Genomic DNA, 18,464 nt, shown 5'->3' with positions numbered 1-18,464 from the left:
CTTTCTGTGTGACCTCAGGCAAGTCATACTCACTTAGCCTCTCTGTGCTTCAGCTTTCTTAACTGCTAGTGGTGTTGTGAGATGTAATTAACATCTGTAAGGCACTTACAGATTCTCAGGGGGAAGGTAATATAAACAGAAGTATGATTACCATGAGCAATGGCTTCAGATTGTCAGCCCTATTCTGCCCCAGGGTTGAGCCCATCATATTTATCTGTGCTCAAAAATTTACAAATCAGAGTCTGTATTTTATTTCTTTTTCTCCCTTCCTCATTAAGACCCCACCTCACCCCACCCAATCATACCCATACCCATCTCTTGTTTAATTCCAGCTAGACTTATTTACCCCTTTTGCCTGCACCCAGGAAGCTAGAGGCCCATCAAGGCCATTCCTAGAAACGCTGGGGAAGTAATTGACACACCCTTCAGCCTAGCCCCCATGACTGAAAATAACACCTTTGCATGATTTGTTAACTTAGTTAATGGGATTCTGAACCTATCATTAAGCTTGGATTGCCCCAGTCAAATCAACTTCTGATTATAATGCTTCTCAAAGGACCTGTCTGAGAATGTGTCATGTTACCTTTAGCTCTGGAAGTGAAAAGAACAGATATGCGCTATTACACAGCCATTGGCGTGTCACTGAGAAAGGCAATGTAAAGACACTATTAGCTCTTTCTTTACCTAGCAAAATTGCACCGAACTTGCTCTTTGGTGCCTATGAGTGGCCTCAGTATAGTCCTAGAGAATGGAAGCTCTAGGACAAAGAAATGGTACACAGCCATATTTTCAGAAGTGGCCACTCATTTTGGGTCCCTTTGTTGCAGGGCATCTGGACTGAAACACTTTGGGTACCCCAAAACGGAAATCATTTTAGAAAATCTGCCCATCAGTCTCTTTGCTAGTTCAGGTGTGATAGTTTGTCATCATACCATACCAAAGGTGCAGGGGTGCTTTTATAATCTGAATTACAAAATAGCATGGAGAGATCCCTTACATGAGAAAGTATTATAATCCACAATTTTGCTGCTGCTGTGTTTGGACTGATTCCTGTAGAATACAGTGTTATATTTTTTTAAAGCGATAATTAAATCTGATTGGGAAGAAGCAGAGCAGGACAGTTGCATTCTCTTAGCATGACCATCTGAATTGGATTCCTTCTGGCTACTCCCCATTATGCACAGGATCATATATAAACCTCTAACTAGAACCTTCAGATTTAGGTACTATTATCTGGGGAATATCTGTAACATTCTGTTGTATTAGCAATCTTTAAATATAATTATAATTCTGGTTTTATTTTAAAGCTTTCTGCTCTGAATCCCCGTTACACAAAAGTTCCATAGAATTTAATAGAAAACGATGTTTCTAATAGAATCTTTGAACCATCTTATATATTTTAGAGAATTACACAATACCATGGATGGTCAAAAACCAATAGAAAGAAGATCATTCTCTGTTAAATTCTAAACATATTAGAGCAATTTCTCTAGAACCCCATTGGTTGATTCCCTATTAGATGCTAAAGGATTTTTCCAGAAATGAAGTGGTTCTGGGTCCATGATAGGCAACCATCTGAATGGCTTTTTAAATGTTTTTCTCTCGAGTGTGTGATGTAACTGCACCACACACAGAACAAGGTGAAGAAGAAGAGGAGAAGAGGTAGGCTTCATAGCGACAGGGCACCTGGACAGTCTTTAGAACATAAGTTCCTCTGGGTAGTCTGTAAACTCCTGGGATGTTTGGAAAGCAGCTCGCACTTTATGGTTGCTCCCATGTATAAATAATACTAGTAATGAGAAGGAGGACAGAGTGGTTTGGTTATTTATATAGACAGTAGGGAGGGAAAGTTGATTTTGGTATTTGTCCTAAGAAAAAGGCAAAATAATGAAATAACCAATATGTTATATTAAACAAAAGAGGCAGGAGTTAAAGAAAAATGAAGCAAAGTGAGGTTTTAAAAAATAAACAAAAAGAGAGGAATAAAAATATGAATTAAACTGGTAAAAACCAAATGACTATGAGTTAATTAAGAGAAAGGCAAAGAGCCCAGGGTTAAAAATAACAACAGGGAAGAGAATTTACAACGAATTATCACCTTGTGTTTTCATGCTCTCCCTGCACTCCCTGCCCCTCCCAGATACATCCATGGTTTGTATGTTATCTCATTAGGTGATAAGCTCTTTGGGGCAGGCACCTGTCTGTTTTCATCTCTCTAACTGCCTAATGCATTTTTTTGGGGGGGTGGGGGTGGGGGGAGGGGAGGAGCTGTAGAAAGGGCTCTAATGCTTCACACTTCTGACATCATTGTGGCCACAAGTGATGCTAAAAAAGCTATTCACTTTTGTTTTTTATCTAAAGAAAAAGCATCAGTATTGTGCAGTGATGAATTTCCCAGAGCTAGTATTTCTTCCTAAATAAGAAGTAAAAGGAAAAGAGTCACTGAAATTGTGGTTTGTCTTAATGCAAAAATCATTTTGAGAATGAAACTGTTATACCTGCCAGATCTTTTAGAATCTACATAAACAATAGCTTCTAGGGAAGGGAGCCCAGTGGTCTTTTTCCTGAGTCCCATTCTCTGCTTTTTTACCAACTCCCCATCTGACCTCGGACAATTCACATGAGGCTTGATCCAATGCCCATTAAAGTCAGTGGAAACATTGACTTTCAGTGAGATTTGGATCCAGTGGTTAAACTCAGGGTGGGATTTTCAAAAGCATTCAGAACCCTGCTCCCTCTGAAGCCAATGGTCGGCGTTCTGAAATTCTCGCTGTGTGTGTGTCACTTGCCGCTTCTGTAAAATGGCAATGATGACATTTTTCTGTTTCCTGTGTATGTTTCCAGACTCAACTAATACTTTTAATAAAGCCTGTGGGGATCATCAGATGAAAGTTTCCCTATCAGAGTAAGGCATTTATTCTTTGGTTTCAGAGTAACAGCCGTGTTAGTCTGTATTCGCAAAAAGAAAAGGAGTACTTGTGGCACCTTAGAGACTAACCAATTTATTTGAGCATGAGCTTTCGTGACCTCACGAAAGCTCATGCTCAAATAAATTGGTTAGTCTCTTCACAAAAGCTCATGCTCAAATAAATTGGTTAGTCTCTAAGGTGCCACAAGTACTCCTTTTCTTTTTGCATTTATTCTTCTGTCACTTTATTATTTTAAAACAAGTAAGGTGAAATAACTGAAATACCTTGTGATTTAAATCTCTCTGTCTTAGCACCCATAGCATTTAAGCACTGATGATGATGCTCTGATATAGTCTCTCTCTAAGGATTTCCAGTGGTGCCCACCACCTAATAAAAGTTCCAACCTTACCTCCAAATACTGATTAAACAAACGCAAAGCTTGGTCTGTGACATTGAAGATATTCCGCCAATCAAAGTCTGCCACACCCTCTTCGCGGTTTTCTGGACATCCATTATGGAGGAAGTTGATCACATCTTCAGCAGTTAAATCTTCAGCAACCAGCTGTCGATTCAAGAAGTGTCTCACTGTGGGGTTCTTCAGAGTGTTCTGGGAAGCACATCAGTTCTGATTTACTACATCACTCTTTACGTGCTTTAGAACGAGCCCACTCTAGCTGGAAAGGTTTACATGCCATCCTATTGAGTCCCCAATTAATGGGAAAGGGTAGGCCACGGAGTTATGTCTGTAAAAAGGCATCTAAGAGGGAGAGTTACAAGCAACAGATCTTTGTTTGATCCTTAATTCTATTCCTCTTTACAAGGCTTGGAATACGTCTGAAACATCAGTTCCACATGCAGAGAAAACAGCTCTCAAACAAACACAGCATTTCTCAATATGAATTGCTCTTTATATCTAAGCTATATGAGTTACTTAACCGTTTGCTCTGGACTTTAGGAGACCCAGCATATTGATCCTTTTGCCGATGTAAACAGTAACTTTTGCAGAATCCTTCCTTGCAGGCCCCTATATAGGGGACTTTGCCAGAAGGGAGAGGACATGGCTACCGAGTTGCTATCCCCAGCTGCCAGAATGGACCTTGGGGCTAGGGGCAGCTGGGTGCAACTTGGAGCAGCCCTGAGACTGCTCTAAGTTGTGCAAGGGATCAAACCACCCCTGGCTGACCCAAGGATCAGGCGGGTATAAAAGAAGCATAATACCACTTTTTCTCTTTCATTTCCTGCACCAAGCAGAGCTTAGCTAGACCTGGGGATCAGGTCCAGTGTCTTCATAATGCATATCAGACAAGTCTGCAAAACAAACCCAGTGACCACAGACCCATACGTTCTTAGGAATCATAACATTGCTTCATGCAAAGGTTGTTCTTCCATCCAAACTTTCCAGGTTAACTCTCCTATCCCCTATGAAATAAGGAAGCTGAAGGGCTGCTCTAATCACAGTTCCCCAGCCAGGGCACAACATACTCGGATCATATTCATTTGCAGGCTGCTTTGAAAGAAGTGCCACAGCTGAGGTCCCACTTCTTCCCAGGCTTTGGTCAACAGTCTGAGGCGCTCAAGTTCTTCAAATGTGGAGTTTGCCTGAGGCATTAACAACCAGAAAGGAATATCAATATGTTAGAGAGATAACCCAAACACATACAGACCACTCAGGGTCAGATGCATGCAATGATGCTGACCCTAATGATTTGTAGCAATCCAAAGCTTACTAATCTAATTTAATTTAATTACAATAACTCAATAAACACGATAGAAGAGACATTGTGGCAATGGAGTGTGACAGAAAGAGTGCGCCTCACAAAGGGCATTCCTTGAATTCTGTTGGACTCATCCAAGACACCCATAGCACATTTCTTCTGTGTGTTTAACAGAAGCAAGCGTGACTAGATAGATAAATCTATTTATATAACCCTCTTCCCTCAATTGCAATAATAGCTGCACACTTCATAAACATTTATTTTTTCTTAACATCCTGTGGAGGACAGAAATATTACTACCCAGTTTTACCAATGGAATCACAGAGAAGCTTGAGATTTAAATACCAATCTCTTGAATTCCAGTCCAGTGTCTGAACCACAAGACCATCCTTCCTTTCCATTTGCCCCTGGAACAGCCAGCCTGCCCCCTTCCCCACACCCCATATAATATTCTGCTCTCTTCTCTGCCGTTTCTAATCAGTGTTAAAAAATGGGTCCAATACATTTCTTTTTCTGAGAAGAAAGTTGAAACTTTGTTCATCACCACTGAAAAAGACTTCTCAGGCCAAAGAATCTTCACAGAACTATGGGTAATTTCCCATTATCCTGTCTCACTTACAACTGGTTTTCCTTTGCCATCAAGATAGAATAGTTTCAGGCTTGCAAAGAGGGAGTGGGCCAAATTCTGATCTGGTATACACTAATATAATCCCACTGACGCCTAATTCCACTAGTGTGAGAGGAGACGCAGGCCCTCTCTTCCAATTACCCTTAAGTATAATCTTAACCTTGATGTCATTGGTTTGAAATCTCTGACTTTCAGGTCTCAGCGAATGTCACAATTTCTTCCTTCCTATGATTCATTCTAGACATCAAAGCAAAAAGAACTCTGTGAAGAAAAGGTCACGAGGGCAAAATGGTTGGGTTATTCATTGTGGGGGATAGCTGGTTAAAAATACTAGTTGTATATATATCAGAATTTCTTACATTCTTCAGTATTTGCCTTACAGCAGGAGAATCAGGAGCAAAGAGGATTTTTCCCATCAGCAGGGGCTTCACAGCACTCCATGCTATTTTGGTTAAAGGGTTTGATTCCATGCTCTGGATCAATGCATTACAAAAGGGTGCTACAGGAAAAAATTAGGACAGATGTTATGTAACCATACCCATGCTCTATTGTTTATAACATCCTTCAGGCTTCAGTCTGCCCAAATCACAAATGCAAACCTCTTTGACTCTGGGGTCTGAACAGGCTACTTTGTGCTGTACCTAAATAGATACACAGTAGCTGAAAAGCAACACAACAGTGTGGGATCTCAAATACATCTTTACCCAGGGGAAACAAGTGGCAAAGTTTGCTGAGTAGATTTTAGGGCTGCAAAACAAAGACAGGTTTCAGAGTAGCAGCCGTGTTAGTCTGTATTTGCAAAAAGAAAAGGAGTACTTGTGGCACCTTAGAGACTAACCAATTTATTTGAGCATAAGCTTTCGTGAGCTACAGCTCACTTCATCGGATGCATCTAAGGTGCCACTAGTACTCCTTTTCTTAAAACAAAGACACGAAGCAGTTTTGAAGCTGAGACACAGTGAATTTCAATATTTGCTAGTTTTCATTCATAGGACATTTCGAATGGCAGGAAACTAGAGAACCCATCTGTATCCCCCTCTCTTTTCTTAACATCTATAGTTTTTTCTCCAGTGATCTACCTTCTTGTATGGTTGTTGATATTGTATGTAGTTATTTCTATGCCTGCCCATGGTAGTTTAATCCACACAGGAGGTGTGTCCAAACTAAAAGCCCTGGGACTGAACATCCTGAACTCTGAAAAAGTTTGCAACTGGATCCTAAGATATAACTCAGTATTAAACTCTCTGTGTAAAGAATTTCCATCTTATTCTTTTAGAGTAACAGCCGTGTTAGTCTGTATTCGTAAAAAGAAAAGGAGTACTTGTGGCACCTTAGAGACTAACCAATTTATTAGAGCATAAGCTTTCGTGAGTGAGCTGTAGCTCACGAAAGCTTATGCTCTAATAAATTGGTTAGTCTCTAAGGTGCCACAAGTACTCCTTTTCATCTTATTCTTGCATTTAGCACAGTCATTTAGCTGGATAGCATTTCTTTCATCTGTTCCCTAACCGAGGAAGCAGAGTACTGGGCATGTGTCGACAGATCTATAATCCTTGGTGGCTACACATTCATAGAGAGAAAGGGGAGTTAAATGGCAGCAGGGTTTAGGATAAAATACAGGAAGCATCCTACAGCAGCGGAGCTCAGATCCTAGGGTATAACTGAGCCAATAACAATATCTATCGCTACGTGTTCCATGTTCTATGGACAAAAAGATACCCAGCACCAGTTATGATACAGCTGTTAAGGCACAGCAGAAATAGAAAGGGCTCATATACAAGCAATGAAAAATGTTTAAGGGCATGGAAAGACTTCCGTATAAGGAAAGACTGTAAAGATTGGGAAAATTTAGACAGGAGGCAAACAGGAGGGGGCCTAATGGATATAAAATAATGAATTGTAGAGATGGTAAAAAAACAGATGTCTCTATTTACCCTCTCTCATAATACAAAAGCAAGTGGACAGTCAATGCAACTGACAGGCAACAAATTTAAAACTGATACATGGAAATACTTTTTATATGATACATGACCTGTGGAACTCATTGCCACAATATATGATTAAGGCCAGGAGTTTATTTATCTGCATAACAAGGATATCCACAGTACACTATACAGGATTTTTTTTTTTTTTAAAAAAAAGAAGATATGTGCTTGCAGTCATAAATCAACCATTAACTGATGGACTTAAGAAAATTCCCTTTTGGGCAAGTTATTCCAGAATTGTTCACCAGGAGGTCCTGCCTACTGTCAGAAACAAATACTGGACCCAGTACACCAATAATCTGGATTTAATATGGCATTTCTTACATTCCTATATTGTAAATGAAAGTATGCTTCGGTCAGATTTATCATCATAGGATTTCCTGTCTCCAGTTCCCAAATGTGAAGGGTAACCATCCAGGCACTAATTGTTCAAACCAACTGCTTAAAAACACCACTCTGTAGTGCTATAGCCAACCCCAAAGACTTAAGTGTATGCAGGAGTTGATGGGAAAACTTACTGGTTGTATTGTCATAAAAATAAATGGATTCCTTCTTGGTGGAGTCAACCCCTAGGAAGGCTTTGTAGTTATTATCTTCATACCAGTTGAAGGAGAATATTCTGGAACCACTTTCCTCTGGATAGCCACAGAGAAGATTAGACAAGGCGCTGATCAGGTGGCTGAAGGATTCTGGCCCTCCACCTTGTACAAACGGTTGCAGAACCAACAAAAAGTCCTGAATGCTTGGCCTCCTGGCTAGCTGTAGCAAAACAAGACTTCTTTATTAACAGCAACCCTCCACAAGAAAACCAGAATGGGTAGGACTTGATTGTGCCCAGCCCTCCTGGAGGTGAGCAGTGGGACCTGAAGGTGCCTTCTCCTTTTTTATCCCACACTAGCAACAAGACAGTTTTGGTGCTTGTGCTCTTCTGCCTTACTGAAAAATGCTGTTATGTTTCATAGCCATTGAAGTTTACACCCATATTTATGGTGGGGAAAGAGACTAAGGATGCATTTTCCAGAGATCATCACTCCTTGACCATTCCACTGATGTAGCCTGGATTCTTTCAGATAAATCAGATGTTTGTGAGACAAACTGGTGGATCAAACAAGGGCAGAGGAGCGCTGTGCACTGCCAAAAATGGGTGATTCAGTTCATTATCAGATTGCTTACCTCTCGCACAGCTTGAGACACATTAGACAGCACTCTCCCCCAGGATCTCAGGTCAACGCCTTGCGCCTTACTGTCTAGAACAGTGGGAAGCTGTGATTAAATTAAAAATAGAGAAGAAATGAGTCCAGTGTCAACCGGTCAATGGTGTCTACTACCCAGTTACACTACGGGGAACGGAAAGCTCTGTTTAAAGGGCTGTCGATTCTCCTTTAGCTCAAGCGGTAGGAGTCTGTTTTTGAACAGAAGGTTCAAAGTTCTGTCCCAGCTATTGACTAAATAAATTGTAGCCCTCCGGGATTTTACACAGTTGGGATGTGGGGGGGAAGGAGTCTGAGTAAAGTAACTAACTGCTCTAACTCTCAATGGGATGAAATGGCCATGGGGCACTGAAAACACAGCTGGAGATTTATGTGGTGCATGGTAGTCCTGGCTTCATCCCTTTCCTCTGCTATACCAGCAACAAATATGGGGAATGGCTTAAAAGCCCTTGTGTCAGGTGCTTTGCATTGGGGTTATCCTCCTGGACCCATAAAAATGGGTTTTTAGGCCAGATTATGCCAGTGGTGTGGCTCAAAGCCCCATCCTGCAGTGGAGTATCTCATTTGCTCTTCTTCCACAGGCTGCTATTTTCTTTAGGATTACAACAAAATATAAAGCTGGTCTTTTAAATTAACTATTACATTTTATAATCAGGCTGTCTCTTAAAAAGGTTCCTTTGGAACTGCATGTCTATACTGCTTTCCGACCCTATGCTCTTTCTTCCTTTCAGATGGCAGTAGTTAAGAAAGCAGAAGAAGCTCCACTCTGCAGATAACTAACAGGAAATCACAAAAGTAGCAGTTTCATGGAAAGCACATGCTTGTACCTTAACATGTCAGTTACATTGAATGGAGGAGCTTGCTAAAAAAAACTGCCTCAAATTATGTTTTCACTTTCCCCTGATGCCTCCAAGAGCCTAAAAATGGATACAACTCTGAAAGGCCATAGAGCAGCCTTTTCTTCTTTGAAAGATTTTGCAACACTGAACAGAAATCAGTGTACACAACAAAAAGCTAGCAAAGTTCCTCCTAAGCAAACAGAAAAGACCCCAGGATAAATACCCTACATGGAAACAGCTTTCATTAGCCAGAGGAGAAAGGAAGAGAAATTGTCACCTCCTCCTCCATAGTACACAGAGCAATGCATGTGTGTGCTAATTACTGTTTTTAAATATTTCTAGCATGATGCATCTGATACGATTCATATATCACAGAAAGCCTTCTAAATAGATGTGCTCTGGAATAACTGAATGATTCACTAGGAGGAAAATTCTTCCCCACTGACATCCTCCTACATTACCACAGCATGGGGCTGAGACAGGACTGGTGGGGAGTGGGGCATGTGCAGGCAGTGAGCTTCTTCCACCCCAAATATTATAGAGCACAGTTCTATAGCAGCTTACTGAACCCCAATGTACTAGGAGTTGCAGCACAGAGTGGGATGGAAATTTGTCCAAACGTTTTCAGTTTCACTGGGAGAGAAGGTGACATCATTAGAAAATGGAGCCCTTCAGAATGGAAGGGATTCTTTGAGCCAATACAGGCCCCAATTCTGGAAACCTTACTCCCAATGGGCTGGCTGACTCTGCACTGCCTTGCACTCTGCAGTCATTTACTTCTGTGCAAAGTGAGTGTGAAAATGCAAAGCGGCAGTGCTTTGAAGTGTGAGTGTGGTCGCCCGCGAGCACTGGGAGATTGCTCTCCCAGGGCTCCTGGTAATCCACCCCCATGAGGAGATTGGCTCCCAGCTCTCAAAGCCTGTTTACACTAGCGCTTTAAAGTGCTCTGACTTGCTGCGCTCAGGGGGGTGATTTTTCACACCCCTGCGCCAGCAAGTTAGAGCACAATAAAATGTAAGTATAGCCAAGCCGTTAGATATGTGGTGGGTTATGTTGTACAAGTGTAACCACATGGCCATATAATACAGAGTGGCCTAAGGCAGTGAAGACAAACAGAGCCAGTGTCAAACTCACAGATATTCTTAATCCAAGTGGTTCCATGTTAATCCACTTGATACTGCATTGAGCAAGACTGATTACACATGAAGCAGGTGAAGAAACACTTGATCAGGGTGGATTTTTGTATTTCAGTGAGCAACTGATTCTGCATTGAGTAAAATTGTAATTCCCCCCTGAGCTGTGTTAAGATATTAAATAACTTTATCTTTGTGTTTATACTTCATATAACTCGAGCATCTGAAATGGAGAAAACACGACAACTACCCAACCAGCTGCAATAACAGCAATGCTCTGGAAAGAGGCTTACTTTCCTCACTGCAGCGAAACAAGCCCAGATAGCAAAGGAAGGGATCTTATTACTCTGCATCCATTTTACTATCAGAACTGTGATTTGCTTTCATTGCCACCAACAAGCCACAGGGTTGTGTAGACACATGCATGTGTGTGTTAATACATACACACCCCTCAATTTTAAATCTGTTCACAGATTTAAACAATAAACGTGTAAGTGGAATCAATTCCAGGGCAGCGAAGAAGTGCATTTCAAAAGTACCTGTGGCAAAGAATGTTTGTTTATTATACAGAATCACTCTGTGTGGCTAAACAATGTTGAGATGGGCTTTGACTTGAAGAGGGACTTTTACACTTGAGAAAACTCAGATATATTAGACAGATTTATTATTTAATGTTTATATTGCTGGCGAGCAGGGAGACCTCAACCCAGAAGTAGAGATTTAGTCAGGGGTATTTTTGGTAAAAGTCATGGACAGGTCACAGGCTGTGAATTTTTATTTATTGCCCGTGACCTGTCCATGACTTTTACCAAAATTACCTGTGACTAAATCTTAGCCTTACTTATAACCAGTAACCTAATTATCTGCCCTAGCAAAAATGTAGATGTCTGCTTAGAACATGGGTGCTATAATGCAAAGAAAATCCTTGAAGTAGAATACCAGAAACAACACACGCCAAGCAGATTTGTGTTAGTACTCACCAGCTGGAAAAGCTTAAAGAAATCAATATTTGCGTACAAGGAGTCTTCTATTTGTTGCAGGTTCTCCTGGGAAAGGGCACACATTGCATTGTACACAGCATGCATACCCCTTTGGCTGCTGAAGATAATGAAGCGGTTGAGTAGGGTCTGGCTACAGGCGATGTCTTTCAGAGTCAAGTCAGGGACTCCATAGGCAAACTGCAGCCAAAAGCAATTCACTTTTATCATTGTGGAACTTTCAGGCTTTTCAATAAGAACTAGAGACAATACTAATGCTTTGGTGGTTACAATTAGACCCTACCAATGCCTTCATGGACTGTAGGGTGACACCACCTTCTGAAGCCACAGCCCTCGAGTGACCGCCAGTTGATGTCATGTGTAATCACCTCCCCTAGGCAAGGCTTTTCTCCCCTCACTGGGGAATCCAAGTTGTTTTCAGAGACAGAAGTATTCTTGTCCCCCCCCACCACCTCAAGAAGGGCCTGTGTCATATCCAGTCATCCTGCTGGCTAAGGAGGAATGAATGTGGCTCCCACATGTATGTCAGTGTTGCCCCGGAACCTGCCAAACATGCCATGTGACTCTACCTTTGGTATGGGTCAAGCATGCTCCTAACCCTGGCTGACCAGAGAGCAAAGGGCCAACCCTATTCTGATTCTCAAACTTCCAATGACAACGAAGGTCTGGTCTACACACATATTTTGTACCACTGTAATTATTTCAGTTAGGGCTGACTTTTTACCAAAATAGTTATAGTGGTACAAGTCCTAGTGTGGCTGCAGTTATACTGGTTCCTTATGCAGATATAGGTTACTGTGTGCATACAAGGAGGGTTGTGCCACTTTAACTGTGCCAGTATATTAAAGCATCACAACTTGTGTGTGTAAACAAGGCTGTAGGGAATGTGTCATATGACACAATTAAAACAACATTCACATATGAAATACAGGACACAACTGAAATTAATATTTTAAATGACTGCTTATATTTTGAGCGTGTGTGCAATTCAAGTTATTAGACAATGCAATACCCATAGCCAGGCCTGGCATCGCAAAGGATCTAAGGAGACATTCCCCCCCACCCTGATCTTCAAGGGCCCCCAAATTATTGTCAGAAAGGCCAAAATATGTGCAGTATGTACAATCCTTATCCATGATATAAATTATAAATCACAGCAAAATCCTGATACAGTAGCCAAATTTTACTTTTTTAAACTCTTAAAATCCAAGATTTTCCCCTGGGGCCTAACTAGTTCCTAGACACCTTGAAGGTTGTTTGTTTTTTTAAACAGGAATATCCAGAGGCCCCCCCAAATACCCAATTCCCTTCCCACTGCCCCAAATGGGACCCTAGAACCGGCCCTGCCCATTGCACTATGGGAAGGGTAGGCTCTCGTGCTGGGATAGGCACACTCGGCAATGGCCCTGCTTCAGGCTAATCTGCAGCAGTGATAATCTCGTCATTAGATGATCAATCTTCAAAAGTTAAATATGACCGATCAATGGAGTGTGGCCTGTGACTGTGCCACGTGATGTCCCCTAGGGGTGAGCTGCTGTTGCAAAGTTACTTTATACTGATGCCTAAACTCATTAACACTATGCGAGCCAGATATTCTAAGGGCTCATGGCTATATTATTAGCACAATCTGATAGTAAGGGAGAGGATAGAAAGCAACAGAAGACATGTCAGTACTGACTGGACTTTTAAGTTTGGTTTGTGTTTTTCAGGCAAAATCCAAAGAGGGATGGGTGAGAACAAGTTAAAAGTTGGATTGTTCCAGTTTGACTGAATTAACCCACTGTGGTAAAGGCATTTGCTCAAAGCTTGGGAAGCACAGACAGCATTTTTGAATGTGGACGCAAGAGCTATATCTACACTACATTGTAAACCCGGGTTTGTGGGACCTGTGCTTGTGGAGACAGTGTTTCCAAGTCCATATTTAAGCGTCCACACTGCATTGAAAACTTGGGTCTACAATTGCTGGACCTGGGTCTCACAACCAAGCTAACGCATTATACTGCACTACTACTGACTTGGGTCTGTGGCTTGAGCTATGTCCACACTACAAGATGACAGGGCTTGGACAGAAGTCACAGTGGGACTCCCTGCCACTCCAGTCAATCCTGTTCTGAGTAATTGGCGACCCGAGTCAGAAGATTTGCGTGTGTACGGTAGCAGGGGTTTGGGCTCAAACCTGAGTCTAAGCCCCAGTTTAGAAGGCAGTGTGGATGTATTCAAAGTGTTTCACAAGCGTTCCAGATGCCTGGCTTGGGGTTGGCAATACCTAAGTTCCAGGCTCAAAGTGAGCTGCACTGATGACTAGTAAGAATGCTTTGTTTGGATTTGTAAAGCAAGTGAGGAAACCATGACGTGGATGTTACTGATAGGGATTCATCGCAGAACTGCAAGAGGTTATTTTATTTACACAATGTAGCTGCCCTGTGAGACTGCCCAGGAACAGAAGAGGTTAGAAGCACACCCAATCTCCACCCTTTTAAGTTGTTCTACAATGTGGGCTGTAGCCAACCTTTTCTAAGCTGCTTATCTTTTTCTGTGCTGCAACCCAAAAGCAACTCTTTAGAGGAAAACTCTACTAATTTTATCAGTGTGTCACTGTTTAGCCAGAACACGCAAGCTGAAGTACAAACTATTTTTCAACTAGCAGGCTTTTTGATCAGTTTTTGCTTTCATTTCAGTGTGTCATTTCCTGCACACCCAGCATGGTAGGAGGTTGGAGCTAGAGCAGCAGCTAGCTGTTTGCCAAGGAGTGAGACTCTTGTTAACAAGTTTCTTTGAGGTTGGGGGAAAGAGAGGGAGAGATTGCGTTTAACTATGTAAATGTGTAAAAGATCCAGATCTGGAATAGCAGAAGATCCTTGAGAGGACATATGGTCTTGTGATTAAGCCTCTGTAGCAAGACTCAGAAGATCTGTATTCTAGTCCTGGCTCTACCCCCTTCTCCAGCAGGGGCAAGCTATATGGGCTGCAGTTTTCAAAGGGGCCTATGGGAGTGAGGCATGCAATTCCCACTGAAAGTCACTCCCACAGGCCCTTTGAAAATTACAGCCTTAGGCCAGGTCTACACTAGAGACCTATATCCGTATAACTAAGTCGCTCAGGGGTGTGAAAAATCCACGCCTCTGAGCAACATAGTTATACCAGCCTAACACCCCATGTAGGCAGGGCTACATCAATGGGACAGCTTCTCCTGTCAATGTAGCTACCACCTCTTGGAGAGGTGGATTAACTACACTGATGGAAGAAGTTCTCCCAGCGGCGTAGGAGCGTCTTCTCTTACATGATACAGCGGTGCAGCTGCGCAGAAGCAGCATTTTAAGTATAGACCTGCCCTTAATCTCCCTGTGTCTCAGCTCACGATGGGTGAAGCGTGGCTAATACATGCTCTACCTCATAGGGTGAAATTAACCTTTGTAAGGTGAGCTGCTGCTACAGTGACTAGTGCCAAAAGCCTAGAAATAAACTGTACCCATGGAAATCTACAATGGCTGTCAACAGAGCTTGTTGAAATTCAGAATGTTTTCTGCAAAACATTTTGGTTTCTTCAAACTGGCATTTTCCAATTAAAAAGTATTTGGTTGGAAAATTCCTGACCAGTGCTCATGGTCAACAATAGGTCTCCTTTGGCTCTTCCTCAGCTGGTGTTAAAAATGGTTCGGATTCTGATGTAGAAAGAGCCAAACTTTTCATAACACCATTACAGAAAGCATGACAGATATCCACGTTACAGGAAGTCAGGATCATGCTTTCTGCAGCTGTGTTGAAAATATTTTGGCCCTGTATATAGCCAAACTGTTTTCAATACTAGATAAGGAAAGGCACCTGGGAACCCACTACTAACAACCAGTCAACAATGGGTCATTTCCTTAGGATAGCAGACCTAGGAGGGGGATGAGGAGTGAAAGAAAATGTGAAGTGAGCCCCAACAGGGTCCTTTTCTGTATTTTTACTTCAGAAGCACTAGAGAGACCTAGCTTTTCAGCTCCTCAGCTGGTGTAAATTGACAAAGTGGCATTGAGGTCAGCTGAGATATGCCACTTTACACCAGCTATGGATCTGGCTGGGTGTGTGGGGGGGCTCACTGGGTGAGGGAGCTTCCCGTAGCTCTAGTCAGCCCTGTAGTGGATGAGTAATCTGGCAACCAGTCACACCAGCTAGAACCTGTAAAGTCTGAGAAGAAGTGAATGCAAGTTCATTAATCCCCTCTCCTGCTGGCCACAAGCAGGCCCACACATTTCCAGCATTTGTGCTTTATGTGACAATGAAAAAGAAGAATTGTGTCATTCAGCCTGAATTATTGCCCCCTCCCCCCCACCACACACAGCATGGAGAGCAGTAATCCCAGGGGTCTGATTCAGCAACGTTCATTCATCAGCACAGCATTCCTCTCAGAGCTCCCCAGCCACTGGCACACAGAAGGCCAAAGACAGCCTGGACTTAGTCACATACAATCCTCTGAGTAGCTACCTCAGGAATGATCTGACTTGCAATTTTCACTGTGAATTTTAGATCTATTATTCATTAAGGATCCAGGACAGCTGGTCTGCTTTTCACTGCTCCCATCTTTCTCCACGAGACAGTGCCATAAAGCCCCTGTGTGATCCAGCTGACATCGGGGAAGTGAAGTTAAACGTTTCTACCCACAGAGTTCTCTCTTGCTGCTCACCACATTGTTGAGTTAAAATGGGGCACAGCTGCATGATGTTCCTGAGCCAAGTCTTTGATCACAGGGCCAGATTCATTGCTAGGCAGTGTAGCTACCAGATATGAACTCAGCTGCTTTGGAGTAATGCAGGCAGCAAACCATAGTGCCTTGGTTCAGTCCATCCCCCAGGTATTTTTTAAGGCCAAAATAAGTCTGGATTCTGGAAAAACTAACGAAGGGGGAAGAGGCGCTATCACCCATCTGGTGCCTCCAGCTGGGCAGCTTTTTATTCCTGAATGTACAAAGATTCCACTCCACACAGATAACTGCCTTGCAATAGCAGGTGGCTGCTGTTATACTAAAAGGCCTTGTCTACACTGGGTAGGGTACAGGTAGCTACATGCCACAGTGAAAGGCAGGCTGCGCCCACACTGTTGTGTAGCTACATGTGTGGTAGTGAAAGGCTCCAGGACACTACACTACTAAAAACAGCAGTATAGACAGGGGAGACACTGCTTAGGCATGTAGAGAGCCATGTAGGGAATACATGCTAGGGTTCTGGCATGCCTTTCCTCTTCTCAACTAAGCAGTGCCTCATCATCTACACTGCTGGGGGCGTTTGCAGTGTATGTACTCTACCTGCTGCTGTAAGTGTAGACATAGCCTATATCAACCCACCTGTTCAGGGCGCACTTGAGAATTAATCAGCTGGAAAACCACTGAGTCTGAGAGGCCAGCATCATTCAGCAGAAAGGACGTCAGAGACTCCTCTTCTTTCAAGAAGTCTCGGATTCTTAACCCTCTTCCTGAATGCAGAGGGAAGCAATGTAAAGAGCACTGAGAAGATGGACAAGGTGAATTAAAGAATGCCCTGCTTAGACCCATGGAAACTGTGTGCTTTGGCCAAGGTTTTCAATAGTTACTAGTGACTTTGAGGTCCACCACGAGACACCTGAATAGCGCTTTGTTTTCAGAAAATATTGAGCACCCACCATCTGAAAATCAGATCTCCTAAACAGTGCTTGAATTATGGGGGAAAAAGTAGGGGGCCCTTAATGAACATACGTATTTAAAAACACACACACGCCAACCTGACATCTCCTCCGTCCCCCGCACTTTGAATGAGACAAAAGTGAGGTAGCCCCTAAAAGCAGTAAGAGGGCCTTCCCCATAGTTGAGCACGGCTTTTAAAAGCTCCTCAAGGTAAGCAACTGAAAACGGAGGCACCCAAAATCACTGGTCACATTTGGAAATCTTGGCGTTTTCTTTTGAAGTCATGTTTTGTTTTATATATTCAGTTACTATAATGTTGTGACGTCCCAGTCTCCCCCTCCCCCTTCTACTGGGTGTTGTACAAACAACCTTTGACAATCGGTGTCATTTACACTCACTTCGCATTCACTATCAACAGCAACATGCGCAAACAGCCTAATTTTATATTTTGTAAGAATGGCCCTTTTAAAACTTTTCACAGGCAAAACTTCATTACTCTTTTCAAGGGGCATGTCTCAAGGAACAGCGTTAAAGCTTTATAGTCCCCACTATTAAACAAATCCTACTCAAGAAACAATACACACAGACACAAACACACAAGAAAGGCCACAAAATTCCATTCCTTCCATCTTTATGATAATATATATAATTGACAGTAATGGGTCCAAAACACCTTAACTCCTGATAAGGTTACTAATGAGCCAAACCCTGAAAACTCTTGCTGAAGTCAACAGGAATTTTGCATGAAAACTGTCCAAATAGAAGCTCAGTAAGGATCTCAGAATTTGGCCCATAAGTTCTGCACCATTACTGTTGAATGTTCTAGTGTATCTCATAGATAGTGCAGATAGTGCCACCCATACTTAAGGTTGCTGGATACCTCCCATTATAAGATCCTGTTTTCAGTTGCTTTTAACTTCACCAGACTAGTGTTTGGGATGAAATTTTCCATGCTAGATGTCTGCCTCACACTAAATTGTTTTGGAAAATTTCAGCAAAAACAGTTCAGCTGTTTCTCAGAATGAAGCTAGGGGAAAATGGTTTTTTTTGCCCATATTGAAAACAGTTCTTATAATTGTTTGAGAAACTCTAGTCCTCCATGCTTTGCAGCAGGCTCTTGAAATTTGGCTGGGGAGCTTGAGGAAGAAGGGAGGTTGCACTGGTGTCAGGATGTGTCATCTTTTGCCATCCCTGGGAAAATCTGCTAAATTTGGCCAAGTTCTGAGCTTCTGAATATCTCAGTTCACACTCAGTAGAGACTTGTTAGGGTTTGGCAGGTAAATACGCCAAAGATTCCATCAGCACTGAACACGCACAGGAGTCTAGGGGCTGAGCAAGACCTTCCCTGTAATTGCTCCTGCAGGAAACCTAGGGTTGCTGTGGCACCAAGGACAGGAACTGAGAGCAG

The 18,464-nt window shown here is 42.5% G+C and overlaps 1 protein-coding gene across 1 annotated transcript in view; it reads right to left on the bottom strand.

Moving 5' to 3' along the window:
• ABCA4 (ATP binding cassette subfamily A member 4) overlaps positions 1 to 18,464 on the bottom strand; it is a 112,791-nt gene that overhangs the window by 68,710 nt on the left and 25,617 nt on the right. Inside the window, exons 6-12 of the mRNA XM_084637791.1 lie at positions 16,742 to 16,869; positions 11,401 to 11,598; positions 8,411 to 8,500; positions 7,756 to 7,996; positions 5,612 to 5,751; positions 4,392 to 4,508; positions 3,319 to 3,516 (exon numbers count right to left, since the gene is read on the bottom strand). Coding sequence (XP_084493917.1) covers positions 3,319 to 3,516; positions 4,392 to 4,508; positions 5,612 to 5,751; positions 7,756 to 7,996; positions 8,411 to 8,500; positions 11,401 to 11,598; positions 16,742 to 16,869 — 1,112 coding nt within the window. The remainder of the gene's footprint in view (positions 1 to 3,318; positions 3,517 to 4,391; positions 4,509 to 5,611; positions 5,752 to 7,755; positions 7,997 to 8,410; positions 8,501 to 11,400; positions 11,599 to 16,741; positions 16,870 to 18,464) is intronic.

This window comes from Lepidochelys olivacea, assembly GCF_965140295.1.
Source record: "Lepidochelys olivacea isolate rLepOli2 genome assembly, chromosome: 8".
NCBI classification, from domain to species: Eukaryota; Metazoa; Chordata; order Testudines; family Cheloniidae; genus Lepidochelys; species Lepidochelys olivacea.
The sequence above is the reverse complement of the archived record's forward strand: the minus strand, read 5'-3'. Positions and strand labels throughout refer to the sequence as shown.